Source organism: Chanodichthys erythropterus, chromosome 11 (assembly GCF_024489055.1).
Source record: "Chanodichthys erythropterus isolate Z2021 chromosome 11, ASM2448905v1, whole genome shotgun sequence".
Taxonomy (NCBI): domain Eukaryota; kingdom Metazoa; phylum Chordata; class Actinopteri; order Cypriniformes; family Xenocyprididae; genus Chanodichthys; species Chanodichthys erythropterus.
In genome coordinates, this window is record NC_090231.1 from 10,566,488 (window position 1) to 10,580,485 (window position 13,998).

The following is a 13,998-nucleotide window of genomic DNA, read 5'->3' on the forward strand; positions in this document are numbered from 1 at the left end:
GGTGTTGTTTCAAAGTCTTGATTGTTGCTGATTGAAAGAATGAGGCTCTCCCATTTGTGGTCGCGTTTATTTCGCTGTACATATGCAGGAAGTTGAACTCTGTTCAACTTCATTGTATCATCAGTTGTTGTCGTTGCTCATGTGTTGCCTTAAATCACCAACATTGAATGTCAGAGACTTACAGTGCCGTTCAAAAGTTTGGGGTCAGTAATATATATTTATTTTTTTTTGTTTGTTTTTTGTTTTTTTTTTGAAGAAAGTGACAGTACAGACATTTATAATGTAACAAATTATAAATCTTATTTCAAATAAATGCTGTTCTTTGGAACTTTCTATTCATTAAAGAATCCTGAAGAAAATGTATCACATATCCACACAATATTAAGCAACTGTTATTAATGTCATCACTGATGATAATAAGAAATATTTCTTAAAGGGATAGTTCACCCAAAAATGAAAATTTGATGTTTATCAGCTTACCCCCAGTGCATCCAAGATGTAGGTGACATTTTTTCTTCAGTCGATCACAAATGATGATTTTTAACTGCAACCGCTGCCTTCTGTCATTCAAATAATAGCAGTGATTGGGAACTTCATCTATAAGAGTGAATAAACCTTGCTTAGACAAATCCAAATGAAACCCTGCGGCTCGTGACGACACATTAATGTCCTAAGACACGAAACGATCGGTTTGTGAGAGAAACCGAAAAGTATTTATATCATTTTTTACCTCTAATACACCACTTTGTCCAACTCCATTCAGCTTCCGGTGAGTGAGGTCAGATCGCGCTCTGACAACGGAAGTGATGTCTCGCGCTCATTGAAGTATATGGGCGAGACATCTCTTCCGTCACCAGAACGCGTTTTTTGACCTCACTAACAGGAAGCTGAACGGAGTTGGACATAGTGGTTTATTAGAGGTAAAAAATGATATAAATACTTTTCGGTTTCTCTCACAAACCGATCGTTTTGTGTCTTAGGACATTAATGTGTCGTCACGAGCCGCAGGGTTTCATTTGGATTTGTCTAAGCAAGGTTTATTCACTCTTATAGATGAAGTTCCCATCTACTGCAATTATTTGAATGAGAGAGGGCAGCGGTTGCAGTTAAAAATCATCATTTGTGATCGACTGAAGAAAAAATGTCACCTACATCTTGGATGCACTGGGGGTAAGCAGATAAACATCAAATTTTCATTTTTGGGTGAACTATCCCTTTAAGCACAAAATCAGCATATAAGAAGGATTTTTGAAGGATCATGTGACACTGAAGACTGGATTAATGGCTGCTAAAAATTCAGCTTTGCCATAACAGGATTAAACTACATTTTTAGATGTTATTTTATATTGTATTATTAATATAACTGTTTTACTGTGTGAAATAGATCCAAAATAGATTGATAAATAGATCAAATAAATGAGCATTGACTTCTCTCAAAAACATTAAAAAGTCTTACTGACCACAAACCTGTGAACATTAGTGTATGATTTCTTTGTTGTTGCAAATCACTGCAATCATCATTGTGTTTCCATCCAAGTTTCATCATGAATTTAAAGGATTAGTTCACTTCTGAATTTAAATTTCCTAATAATTTACTTACCCCCATGTCATCCAAGATGTTCATGTCTTTCTTTCTTCAGTCGAAAAGAAATTAAGGTTCCATTCCAGGATTCTTCTCCATATAGTGGACTTTAGTGGGGTTCAAAAAGGTCAAAATTGGAGTTTCAGTGCAGCTTCAAAGGGCTCCACATGATCCCAGATGAGGAATAAGGGTCTTATCTAGCGAAACGATTGGTAATTTTCAAAAAAAAAAAAAAAAAAATTATATACTTTTAACCACAAATGCTTGTATTGCACTGCTCTATGATGCACCATGGATTATGTTGAAAGGTGAAAAGGTGGAAGTGCGGTTGGGCGAAAAACTCCATCTCTTTTTCTCCTCCAAATTCAAAATAGTCTGATATCGTTGTTTTAATGTTTTTTTTTTTTTGTAAAGGGCGTTTGGCTTAATCTTTGCACGTTTGTAGACACTGGATGGGCACTTACCGCCTATGTCACGCATGACCTTTGTAACGTGATTACATCCTGGAATGTTTTCCTCAAAAACCTTAATTTCTTTTCCCGTGAAGAATGAAAGACGTAAACATCTTGGATGACATGGGGGTGAGTAAATTATCAGGAAATTTTAATTCAGAAGTGAACTAATCCTTTAATTTCATTAAAGGTGCCCTAGAACGTCTTTTTAAAAGATGTAATATAATTCATCACAGTAATTCATTTTTTTAACTGCCTATTTTGGGGCATCATTAACTATGCACCGATATACAGGTTGCGACCCCTTTAATTCTTGTGCTCCCCCGCCCCCGGAGCATCAATTTAAATATTGCAAAAACAATCCATATAAAGCAGCCTTTCCATATCATCTGTTCAAGTAAACAAAATCTCATGTCTTCATGTAGAATAAAACATTTATCCACCTCAAATAATGTTTTAATGCAAATTTCGAAAAAGTAATTATCATTTAGTGTTCCCATCCAGCATTTTTAATGCTATATTCCAAAATTTGTGTACAAATACTTGATGATTAAAATCCCTCATTTCACACTAGACACATTTTTATTCAAGCAGGTAATCTTTGAAAAACCTTCCAAAAAGTGGGAGACACAATTGTTGTTGCTAGTTTGATCACACATAGTATCATCCATTTTTCTGAAAATTTTACTTAGCTTTTTTTAAAACCTTTACAACAGCTCTTTATTCATTTCCAAAGCAAGGTGTTAAAATGTGTGTTTGATTTCTGATTTGCTTCCTGGCCCTCTGTACTGTAGATGTGGAAACCCTGAGGTAACAGAAAGGCCTTCCATATCAATATCATCAAGCACCTTTTAAGGGGAACACAATTTGTCATTATTTACTTAAAACCTGATTTGAGATCCAAACTTATTGGCTGCTGTCTTTGTTTTCCCTTTTTGTTTGTGAAATGCTGGAACAGTACAGCATGGTGTCGGGAAGTTCAACACATATTATCACCCTTCCTCCGAACAGAGCGTAATCAGTGCAGACAGGCATCGGTTCTCCTTGAGCGATAGTCTCTGCTTCTTGTTAGGATGTCGTGAGTGTACATTCATTGTTTTTTACAAACAGGGATCGTGTGTGTTGCATAAATAAGCAGGCGCGTTTGAAATAAGAGTGCATTGAGAGAGCCTACACACTCCATGCTGCGTTTTCTCAGGGGTCCTCTGCATGTGGTGCGTGTTGGGGTTGTTTGTAGAAGTGTTGTGACGTTTCAAACTTATTATTATTATTTTTATTATTATTAAGAAATCAATCCTTGGCCCAGTGTCCAGAACCCCTTGTTCTTGTATTCCTCCTCCTCTTGATCTCTCTTTCTTGCTTTATTATTGTTTCTCTTTCTGTCTCACTATACCGTGTGTTCTGTTTATTTTGACAGCCAATTGCTGTTGAGTAGTTTTTAATGAGGGCTTTGATGAGCCTTTGTTTAATTAACTGGAGACTGTAGAGTTGGAGTGCAAGCGGCCTCTAACTGTTCACTCATTTCACCCTTTCCTACTTTCTTCCCTTTTTTGATTTGTGCTCCCTCTTTTGAGCCCCTGAGCTAATTGTTAACATCCCCCAGCCCTGAACTGTAAAACAAATGTGCTACTGTGAGAGGGGTGTGTCACATGAAGCAGAACTGTTTAAATCAGGCCCTAAACACACACATCTTTGAATGAAGGCTCCAGCGTTTAAGTGTTGAAAGTAGCTAATCTGTTCAGATTTATACATGTATGCTTGAAGCCGGGATTCAACTATACAAGTATTGATTTTGTGGGTTTTAGTGAAAATGGCCAAATGAAAGGGGCTGTCCTCTGCAACCAAGGAGGATATTGTTAAAATGGTTAAATTTGGTCAGTCTGTTTTAGGGCTGGACAATTAACTGAGGTCTGAAAATATGCCGGCACGTTTTGCAGGTTTTTTTTCACATTGCAGCAAAACAGACTTATACTCTGTCATTTTTTGTCATAGAGACATAAGTAATATATCAATTGAAACTATAGAATATCTTCTTTTATTTGTAAACACTCAGAGTAAAAACAAAATGTTGTGCTTTTTGCAATATAAAGAAAACTAAAATGATGCATGATCTGTCCTCTGCCTCTGAACAAAGTTTAATCTGATAGTTCTCAGAAAATTAACTATAACTTAGAGAATACTAATAATAAAAAAAAATAGACTTATGTCTAAAGACACGTTAAAATGTCAGGTTTTAAATCATGTAAGTCATATCGAAAAAAAAATCCTGATAATCCTGATTCCTGATATGTCCTCTTCTTCTTTAGAATAATTTGTGGACTAAATGTGCACAGAGTGCCCTCTGGCTGCAAGTATGAATTGAAAACACCATTCCTGAAATGTCCTCTTCTTCTTTAGAATAATTTGTGGACTAAAGGTGTACAGAGTATGAAGTATGAATTGAAAACAGTATCCAGCACTCATAGTGATGATAATAAATATTGAATAAATATTACTCCTCAGTATAGAATATTGACATAAACATATGAGAATCCATCAATATTTCTCCAAATGTGCATGCTTTTAAACTAAAAACATATATTTAGACTCTTTGCATCACAGAAATACATTGTATTTTAAAGAATATAATAGAATACCATTATTTTAAATTGAGCTGAGACATGATTACAGAGGGGTTTTTCTCAGCCTACCTGACTGAAAGGCCTCATTATTATGCAGCACCATAAGAGGTTCTTTATGCAATTCTTTTGTCTTCTCAGGTGTAAATGACCCATTATTCATGACGATTCACGCCTCCATGCATACTGTGTTTCTTGACAAAAAGTGTCTTACAAAAACTAAATCAATATATTGTTTTATATGAACAAGTAGGCATTATAATTTTTACATACTTTTGAAGCAAAAACTCTAGCCTACAACCTCCAATACCCAGAAGTCTTGTAAACACAGATTTAATATATATTTTTGGCCTTATTTCAGTGACTTAATTTTTTTGTTTTTTCAATAACCAAAACAAAAACGTGATGATCGATCGATGATAGAGAGGAACGCAGAAACTAGTTGTCACCACTGTCCTTTGATTTAAGACTAAAGTAGCTTAGAAACTCAAAAGTTATTATAGCATATATTTTTCTACTTTTAAAGGAACTATTTACAACCTACAGCTTCACAATTAATAGGGAGACGGTATGACTAATTCACACACACAATTTTATCTTTATCGGATTTACAACGAGCAGAAATCTGTAAGAAATGTTACAAACCATTGATTAAATAACTACTGAAAGTGAGCTGTTATGTCAGATCGCTCATGTGCTGGATGTGAATGGTCACAATGTCCACCGAATTATTTTAAAGTACAGTGAGACCACTACCATGCAGATTGTAAAGTGTTGTGGCTGGTCAGGGAAGACTAGTGAGCATTTTGATAGAAGGATGAAAAACATAGGAATGTGGGACCACCTCAAAACAGCTTCTGAAGACCTGGATGAGATGTGCAATTGTGAGGAACCTCCAATTTCATCTTGAACTGTAAGCCAACAGCTACAAGAGGCTGGATTTTATTAGTTTTATCAACTGCACCTTTTATTTGCCAAAGAATAGAAGGATTGGAGAATGGAAGATTGGAGCCGTGTTCTGCAGTCCGACAAGTCAAAATTTAACAACCTAACATTGTATGGTGTCGGATGTTTTCATAGGTGACAGCTGGAGGGTTTTGCCAAATGCATGCGGGAAACATAATGATAATGGGGATGCATGTCTGCAACAGGTGTTGGAAGGATCTACAAAGTTGCTGGCACTTTGAGAATGGACCAGTACTTGGGAATACTGCTGAACATAATGTAGCTAAGTATGGAGGACCTGTTTGGAGAGCAAATATGTTTTTTCCGACATGATACAGTCCCAAAAACACAACGAATGCAACAAATGCCTTTTAGTCTTCAGTAGTCATGCAGTTCTTCCAATGAACCTCGGCTTTAAGAAGAATTTAGAGGATTGGAAAGAAGTTAAGCATGGCACGTGCAAAGTTAGTCAATACCCAGGAAAATGGCTGCTGTAATCAATAGGGGTGTAAAAAAATATTGATACATAAGCATAAGCTCTATCATGCAAAAAGGAAGCCATATGTGAACATGGTCCAGAACACCGCCGTGTCCTGTGGGCTCATTTAAAATGGACTGTTTCAGAGTGGAAAGTTTTTTTTTTATGGTCAGACGAGTCCAAATTTGACATTCTTGTTGGAAATCACGGACGCCATGTCCTTCGGGCTAAAGAGGAGGGAGACCTTCCAGCGTGTTATTAGCGTTCAGTTCAAAAGCCAGCATCTCTGATGAAATGGGGGTGCATAAGTGCATACAGTATGGGCAGCTTGCATGTTTTGGAAGGCACCATGAATGCTGAAAGGTATATAAAGGTTTCCAGATGACATCTATTTCAGGGAAAGCCTTGTGTATTTCAGCAGGACAATGCAAAACCACATACTTGCAGCTATTACAACAGCATGGCTTCGTCGTAGAAGAGTCCGGGTGCTGCAGTGATCTTTCATCTATATAGAACATTTGGCGCATCATTAAATGAAAAATACGTCAGAGACGACCACGAACTCTTCAGCAACTGGAAACCTATATCAGGCAAGAATGGGACCAAATTCCAACACCAAAACTCCAGAAACTCATAATCTCGATGCCCAGACATCTTCAAACTGTTTTGAAAAGAAGAGGAGATGCTACACCATGGTAAACATGCCCCCGTCCCAACTATTTTGAGATCTGTAGCAGGCATCAAATTTGAAATGCTCATTTTGTGCATAAAATTGTAAAATTTCTCAATTTAAACATTTGTTATCTGTGTGAATAAAATATTGCCTCATGTGATTTGAAAGTCTTTTAGTTTTAATTTTATTCAAATTTAAAAAAGTCGCAACTTTTCCGGAATTCGATTGTACTATATTTTCTGTGAGCTTTTTGTTTTTCTATTTGTTTCTCAATACCAAATATGGCATGTTATTTACAGGTGCATCTCAATAAATTAGAATGTTGTGGAAAAGTTCATTTATTTCAGTAATTCAACTCAAATTGTGGAACTCGTGTATTAAATAAATTCAGTGCACACAGACTGAAGTACTTTAAGTCTTTGGTTCTTTTAATTATGATGATTTTGGCTCACATTTAACCTAAAACTTACCAATTCAATCTCAATAAATTAGAATACTTCATATGATCAATACAAAAAAGTTTATTTTAAACAGAAATGTCAGAGGGTCTTGATGATCGTCTTCTGGACAACTGTCAAGTCAGCAAATTTCCACATGACTGCTGTTGGGATTACTGACCTAAACCCAGTATTTATACCCTGAGAATGGTAATTTAATAAAACTTGAAATGAAATATTCTAATAATTTGAGATACTGATTTTTTTATTTTGATGAGCAGCAAGCTGTAATCATCAAAATGAAAACAAAAAAGTTTGGAAATATTTTTATTTGTCTAATAAATCTAGAATATATTTAAGTTTTACTTTTTTAATTAAATTACCAAAAAAACTTTTCATGATATTCTAATTTATTGAGATGCACCTGTATATAAAATATTTATTGAATAGTAATATTTAAATTAACAACAATAGCCATAACAGTATAAGTACAATAGGAAATACTGTAAACACAAGCAATCGGTTCAGTCCAGTCAAATGTACAAAAGCAGTGCTCTAGTTAGTACACGAATTATGTTCAAAATAAATATAAGGTTATGAAACTTAATATTGCCCTTAAGCCAAATTGATTTGCTCTGGAACAAGTATAAAAGATTAATAAGACCAAAGATTGCCAGTTTGATATACCCAAAACGTATCTCATGTTTAACCACCATCTACATAAGAGCCAGCGGCAAATTCCCGAAGGACTGGCCAAGATAAAGCAGTTCTCGGCTGGGTGCATGAGCGCTGAATGGCCTCTGATGGCCTGGTGCTCACATCTCCGAAAACGTCTAAACATGTTTTCAAATAGGTGCTATGTCATATTTGAGATCTAAATAACTACACAAACAAACTGTTGTAATAAAGTGTTATAAGTTTCTTTGGATGAAAACTAAATTATAAATATAAATCAATCAATTTCATTCTCATGTGATTTCTTTGTTTTTGTCCAGTAAGAAATGTGGGTTTCAAAAGTTTTATGGTTCTTCAATTGAGCAGCAGAAAATATGAATGCACGCAAAAATGAATACAGATATAGCAATATAAGAAAATAGAGAATCTATTTACCCCTGCCCAGATGGTGCAATCCTTGCTTATGACTCTATTTGTTGCAAAAAAATCTAAGCTCGCCACATTTACAAACGCCTCACTCCAATCAGACCAAATGACTTGTGAGTGATTAGAATGTCCCCAGTAGGAGACAGGTACCCGTGTGTCTTTTCATTCCACCATGAAGAACAGAAACAACCCTTACTACTTTGGCCTCTGTGATTTATTATGGCTATTAAACATACAGAGACAGGAGTCCGGAAAACAAGTGTGTTTATTTTTTAATCACTGCAGTGCAGTGCATGCACTCTAATCATCTATAATCACCTAGTTAGTGCTTCAGTCTGATTAGTGGCTGACTAAATATGACTGCAATGTGTGTGCATATTTGTAGTTGTGCTACACTGTTTAAGCATCACGTTGAATGCACAAAACAGTTTTCTACTCATTATATCCATGTCAACTATAGATTAACACATAGTCCATAGGTATTTCAGAAGCTGGTGGAGATGCATTATAGCAATTTCACATGGGGCCTGACCCCACACAGGACACAATCACCTGCCTCTATCCTCCTCTTTTTGGAGTGAGAGTGGAGGGGAGAGCTTTTCCTGTTGACCGCACCTGACCTGAAACATTCAGGTCTTTGTCAGTCAGGTGTGTGTATACACATTATACTTTATATGAATGTGTACAAAGAAGCTTTTGGCTAAGTGAAGTTCACAGCCATATGGCCAACTGATTTTGTGGGTTCCCAAGACCAACCCTCCCCAGTCCTTGCCATCTGATTCTGTAAGAACAACCTTATGTTGCAGCTGTGCTGCTGCAGTTAGCTCTTGTGCTCACAACATACAGTGACCCAGAAAAGTATTTAGAAACTTATTAGTATTTAGTAAGGGTTAGTTCACCCCAAAAGGGTTAGTTCACCCCAAAAACAAATATTTGGCCAGGATGCTGGGTTACACACATACTCTGTTCGAAAGACGACATCCTGGATTTTTAATGACCACAGAGAGTCAGTCACCATCACTATACTGGGGCATTAGGACCCACACAGACCACAGGGTGAGCACCCCCTGCTAGCCTCACTAACACCTCTTCCATCAGCCACCTAATTTTCCCAGGAGGTCTCCCATCCAGGTACTAACCAGGCTCAGCTCTACAGCTTCAGTGGGCAACCAGTCTTGGGCTACAGGGTGATATGGCTACTGGCCTGAAAAATGAACATAAGCAGCTCAACCTAACCTGAATAACGCACAAGGTCAAACCTCTTCCAGAAGCTCAAACGTGCTGTGTAACACACGAGAATGAACCTTATTGGTTATGCAGCACGTTTGAGCTTCCAGAAGAGGTTTGCTCTTTTTTGCGTTATTCAAGTTAGGTTGAGCTTCTGATCAATGTTTACATGTGAGTAAAAGCCTAAATTAAATATTTTCATCATAACAAGTGATCGATTCTCTTCAGAAAATCTGGACTATACCCAATGTTCCCTCTAATTTTTTTTCTCCCTGAGCAAAACTTTTCTCTGCTGAGCGCACATTTTGGCCACCTGAGCAAAAACACTTTTTATCAGACCTGTACAATGAACGTAAACACACACACACACACACACACAAAAATGGTTTTATCATGCAACTGTATCATTTAACTTTAATGTGCCGTTTCTATTTTATTTGACCCTTGATGTAACTTAGTGATTTATTAAATAATATGTTTGAATACAAGCAGTTCAGTCACTAAATTAAGCACATTTTAGGTTACTTGAGATTTTTTCACTGTATTAACTGTACCAGTCTTTACCAATAAATTCTATTAAAAAATAATTTCTGTCCTCCTCAGGACAGTTCAATTCTTTATAATAATATAATATGAGCAGTTACGATGATGGTTTGGGACAACCATAATGTGTTTTTGTACAGTCAATTATTAGCAACAGACAGTGTTAAACCATCAAAATTACAAGTTTATTGCTTATGAATTTCCCAGATTTTATATACCAGGAGGTTAAGATTTTTCATGGCAAGGAGCCCTAAACAATCCCCTTGTGAGATCAACTAGGCTTACATTATAATATAATAAAATAGAATATTTAAGTATTTAAACTGATATACAGTATTATATCAGTTTAAATGCTTCCTTTTGTTTTAATATATTATATAGTGAAAAACTGAAGTATTTAAACTGATAGCTAAATATTTTTAAGAAAAGTGAACGTTAACTCATTTATAGTTATCGAAACATCCCTGAAACCCACACCACCACCAAACACACAAAAATCTATTTAAACTGAGGTATATCACTGATGAATTGAGTTTGCAAGCTACACCTGTGGTGGGTGTGTAATTGTAAATGTCTCAGAGTTTTGTTAGCATTCTGTGCCCATCATCTGTTATTTCCACCACTTTTCATTAAAACATGACCTTTTATTTCACATTTCTTTAAGTTTCGCGTTGCCTTTCGTATTAATGTATTTAGTCCGCAAACATGACAGTATTCTTACCGCGACTGATTTGGCTCAGGGCCAGCCAGCTCACATCGTTCTCTTTCTAAGAAACCTGTAAACCGCATTCACCGGTTCCAACTCTATAGCGACAATAACTCTATAGCGGTTGTCCAGAGCACTGCAATTATTTCTCATTTAAACTACTACAATCATTTTCATGTCTGTTCTCTGCGCGGCAATTATTTCTTCTGCGCGGCCGTGGCTTCAGAAGTGCGCGGCCGCGCACGCGCGCAGCTTAGAGGGAACATTGACTATACCCCTCGAGCTTTCCGATCTCTTTATGAAGTTTTTGAAGCGTCAAAATTGTAGTTACAAAGGCAGTAAATGGAAGGAAATCTGACAGCATTCTGTCATCAAAAAATCTTCATTTGTCTTCTGAAGATGAACGAAAGACTTACGGGTGTGGAACAACATAAGGGCGAGTAATTAATGACAGAATTTTCATTTTGTGGTGAACTAACCCTATAAGACTCTCATAAAACTCCATGGAGTTCATTGCATTAGATATCTGTATATAGCCAAGTGCCATTAATTTTGAAAAGAAAGATAGCACAAGTGCAAAACAGCCTTGGAATAGTTGGATAGATGTGGCTCAGAAAAGTGCAGTTGAGTTAGTTAATGCTAGTGGCTTCTAATTTAAGAAGTGCCTACAGTGGAATTTCCACGGGAGATGGAGAGAGACAAAGGAAAAGGAGGAAAGGGTGAGATGACTCTGAAGCAAAGAAGGCATTGTTTTGGTGTCTGTTTTTCCTTCCATTCTCTACCCATCTCACATGGACAGAAACGGGATAAAAAAAGACCTCTCTTTCTCTCTTATATGGATTACTGTGTATTCATCCCTCATTTCACTAGATTTATTGCCCAAGTGTTTCCAATGTGCAGGAAGTCCTCTTGTATAATGGTGTTTTGTTTTTATTTTTTGACCCCATCAGATAAAAATCCCACATAGACTCTTGGCCCTCCAGTCTGCTGTTTTCTTTCAGGTTTAGTGTCATATTAATAGCTTTGGATCTCCCCTGAAGTATTAGCCTGATTGTCAGGAAGGCGCTGGACGGCAGACAAGGGCATATTTGAGGTTTTTGGCTTGGAGCTTGAATTGTGTGTGTATCTGCGTGTGTGACGGTGAACGTGTGTTGATGTTTAAACAGCACTGTGGTTCTCCCGGTGTATATATATACACCAGAGTGCTGCTAAGCTCCCCTCTTTATGTTTGTGAGATTGCATGTAAGCATTGACTTTTGTTGTAGATACAATATGAAAAGTGTTTCTTGTGTGTGCTCATGGAGACTACATTAGAGACCAGAATGCAGTAGATCCTGACAATCGAGAGAATGGAAGGAGTATTGGATGATATTCAGTTAGACGGGGATAAAAATGAGGGGGAAAACATGTAAAAATTTCAAATAAATAAATGTCTATAGTTTTACTACCTACTGGAGAGGGTTATACTATGTGAAAGATACTCAGTATGTGAACCTTACATTTTCTCACTCATCTGTCCTTCTTTCTCTAGGGGAAGGTGGCACAGACAGCATGTATGTCAGCCTGTAAACACCTTTCCACCTCACTGCTGCAGCTGCTGTTGGAGGCTGATGTCAGGCAAGTGTCTATGGGAGCCCTGCAGCAGTTTAACGTGGACGTCAAAGAGTGTGAAAGTAAGTATGAGCAAACGCTCATTGAACATTCATAAGCCTCTTTAAACCTGATTGCATGATTGTGCTTGTGCTCCTGGTGTGGCCCAATTTAAAATTTCCTGAATCATACTGGAGACTCTTAATTAAACCACAATGCTGTGTCTACTGTAACTAACTTCTTATTTGACACCCATCTAAGCTGAAAGTTAGAGTAAAAGGTGAGAAGAGAAAATTGTATTTTTGGCCAGTATCTGAGATTCGTCACTTGGCTCATGTCTCCTCACAGCTTTGTGTGTGACCACAGCTAAAACTGCCTTTGAACGCCTAACCCCTTATGGTTAATGGATTTCCCATGATCCTCAGCCAGAGCACGTTATCACATGTAGGTCAAAGTCAGAGAGAGGAAAATGACCCCAGTCTTAAAACAGTCACATCAGTTACACTGTATGCCACTCTTTTATTGTGGTTTGCTTTGGTTTACTAAGCAGCCTGATAAGTACCATGTGATTACCAGTGATTACTTTAATTTTTAGAGACCACATCCTGTTGATTTAGATGACCCCCTGTTTATTTGTATGCTTCAAACCACAAAACTGAGCTTTAATCAAAATGGCACTCAAGTAATAAGAAATTTACCCCATGTACTCACACACTCATTCCGAGTCTTGGTGTATGAGGTCACTGTGTTTTAAAGGTGCCCTAGAATCAAAAATTTAATTTACTTTGGCTTAGTTGAATAACAAGAGTTCAGTACATGGAAAAGACATACATTGAGTTTCAAACTCCATTGCGTCCTCCTCCTTATGTAAATCTCATTTGTTTAAAAGACCTCCGAAGAACAGGCGAATCTCAACATAACACCGACTGTTACGTAACAGTTTAAAAGTTAAAGTTACCATTGTTTCTTACTGTATTCACGGAGACAAGAGCCGTCGCTATTTTCATTTTTAAACACTTGCAGTCTGTATAATTCATAAACACAACTTCATTCTTTATAAATCTCTCCAACAGTTTGTAATGTTAGCTTTAGCCACGGAGCACCATCAAACTTATTCAGAATCAAATGTAAACATCCAAATAAATACTATACTCACATGATCCGATCCATGCATGCCGCATGCATGATGAACATCTTGTAAAGATCCATTTGAGGTTTATATTAGCTGTTTGAACTTTGTTTATGCACTGTATAACTGCACTTATAGTCGAGAGCTCGGGAGGGCACGGAGCGAGAGATTTAAAGGGGCCGCGCAGCCTGAATTGGCGCATAGTTAATGATGCCCCAAAAATAGGCAGTTAAAAAAAATCTATGGGGTATTTTGAGCTGAAACTTCAGACACATTCAGGGGACACCTTAGACTTATATTACATCTTTTGAAAAGACATTCTACGGCACCTTTAATTTTTTTCAAAGTTGGGTCTTAGGAAATAATACAAAACTAAAACAACCACTTATTTTAGTAACCACTTGAATGCACAGATGATATGTTTGTGGTTCGATCTATCAACAGTTTGGATGTGTCTGCGCTGTGGGACAGAGAGGGAGGGAGATATGAAGGCACGATGAAGAGAGGAAACAATGAG

At 37.1% G+C, this 13,998-nt stretch overlaps 1 protein-coding gene across 5 annotated transcripts in view; it reads left to right on the forward strand.

The window, feature by feature from the left end:
• The window catches only part of exoc6b (exocyst complex component 6B), a 121,454-nt gene that overhangs the window by 76,672 nt on the left and 30,784 nt on the right, over nt 1–13,998 (forward strand). For all 5 annotated transcript variants that reach the window (XM_067401595.1, XM_067401596.1, XM_067401597.1 and 2 more), the window contains one exon: nt 12,294–12,435. In XM_067401595.1, coding sequence (XP_067257696.1) covers nt 12,294–12,435 — 142 coding nt within the window. The remainder of the gene's footprint in view (nt 1–12,293; nt 12,436–13,998) is intronic.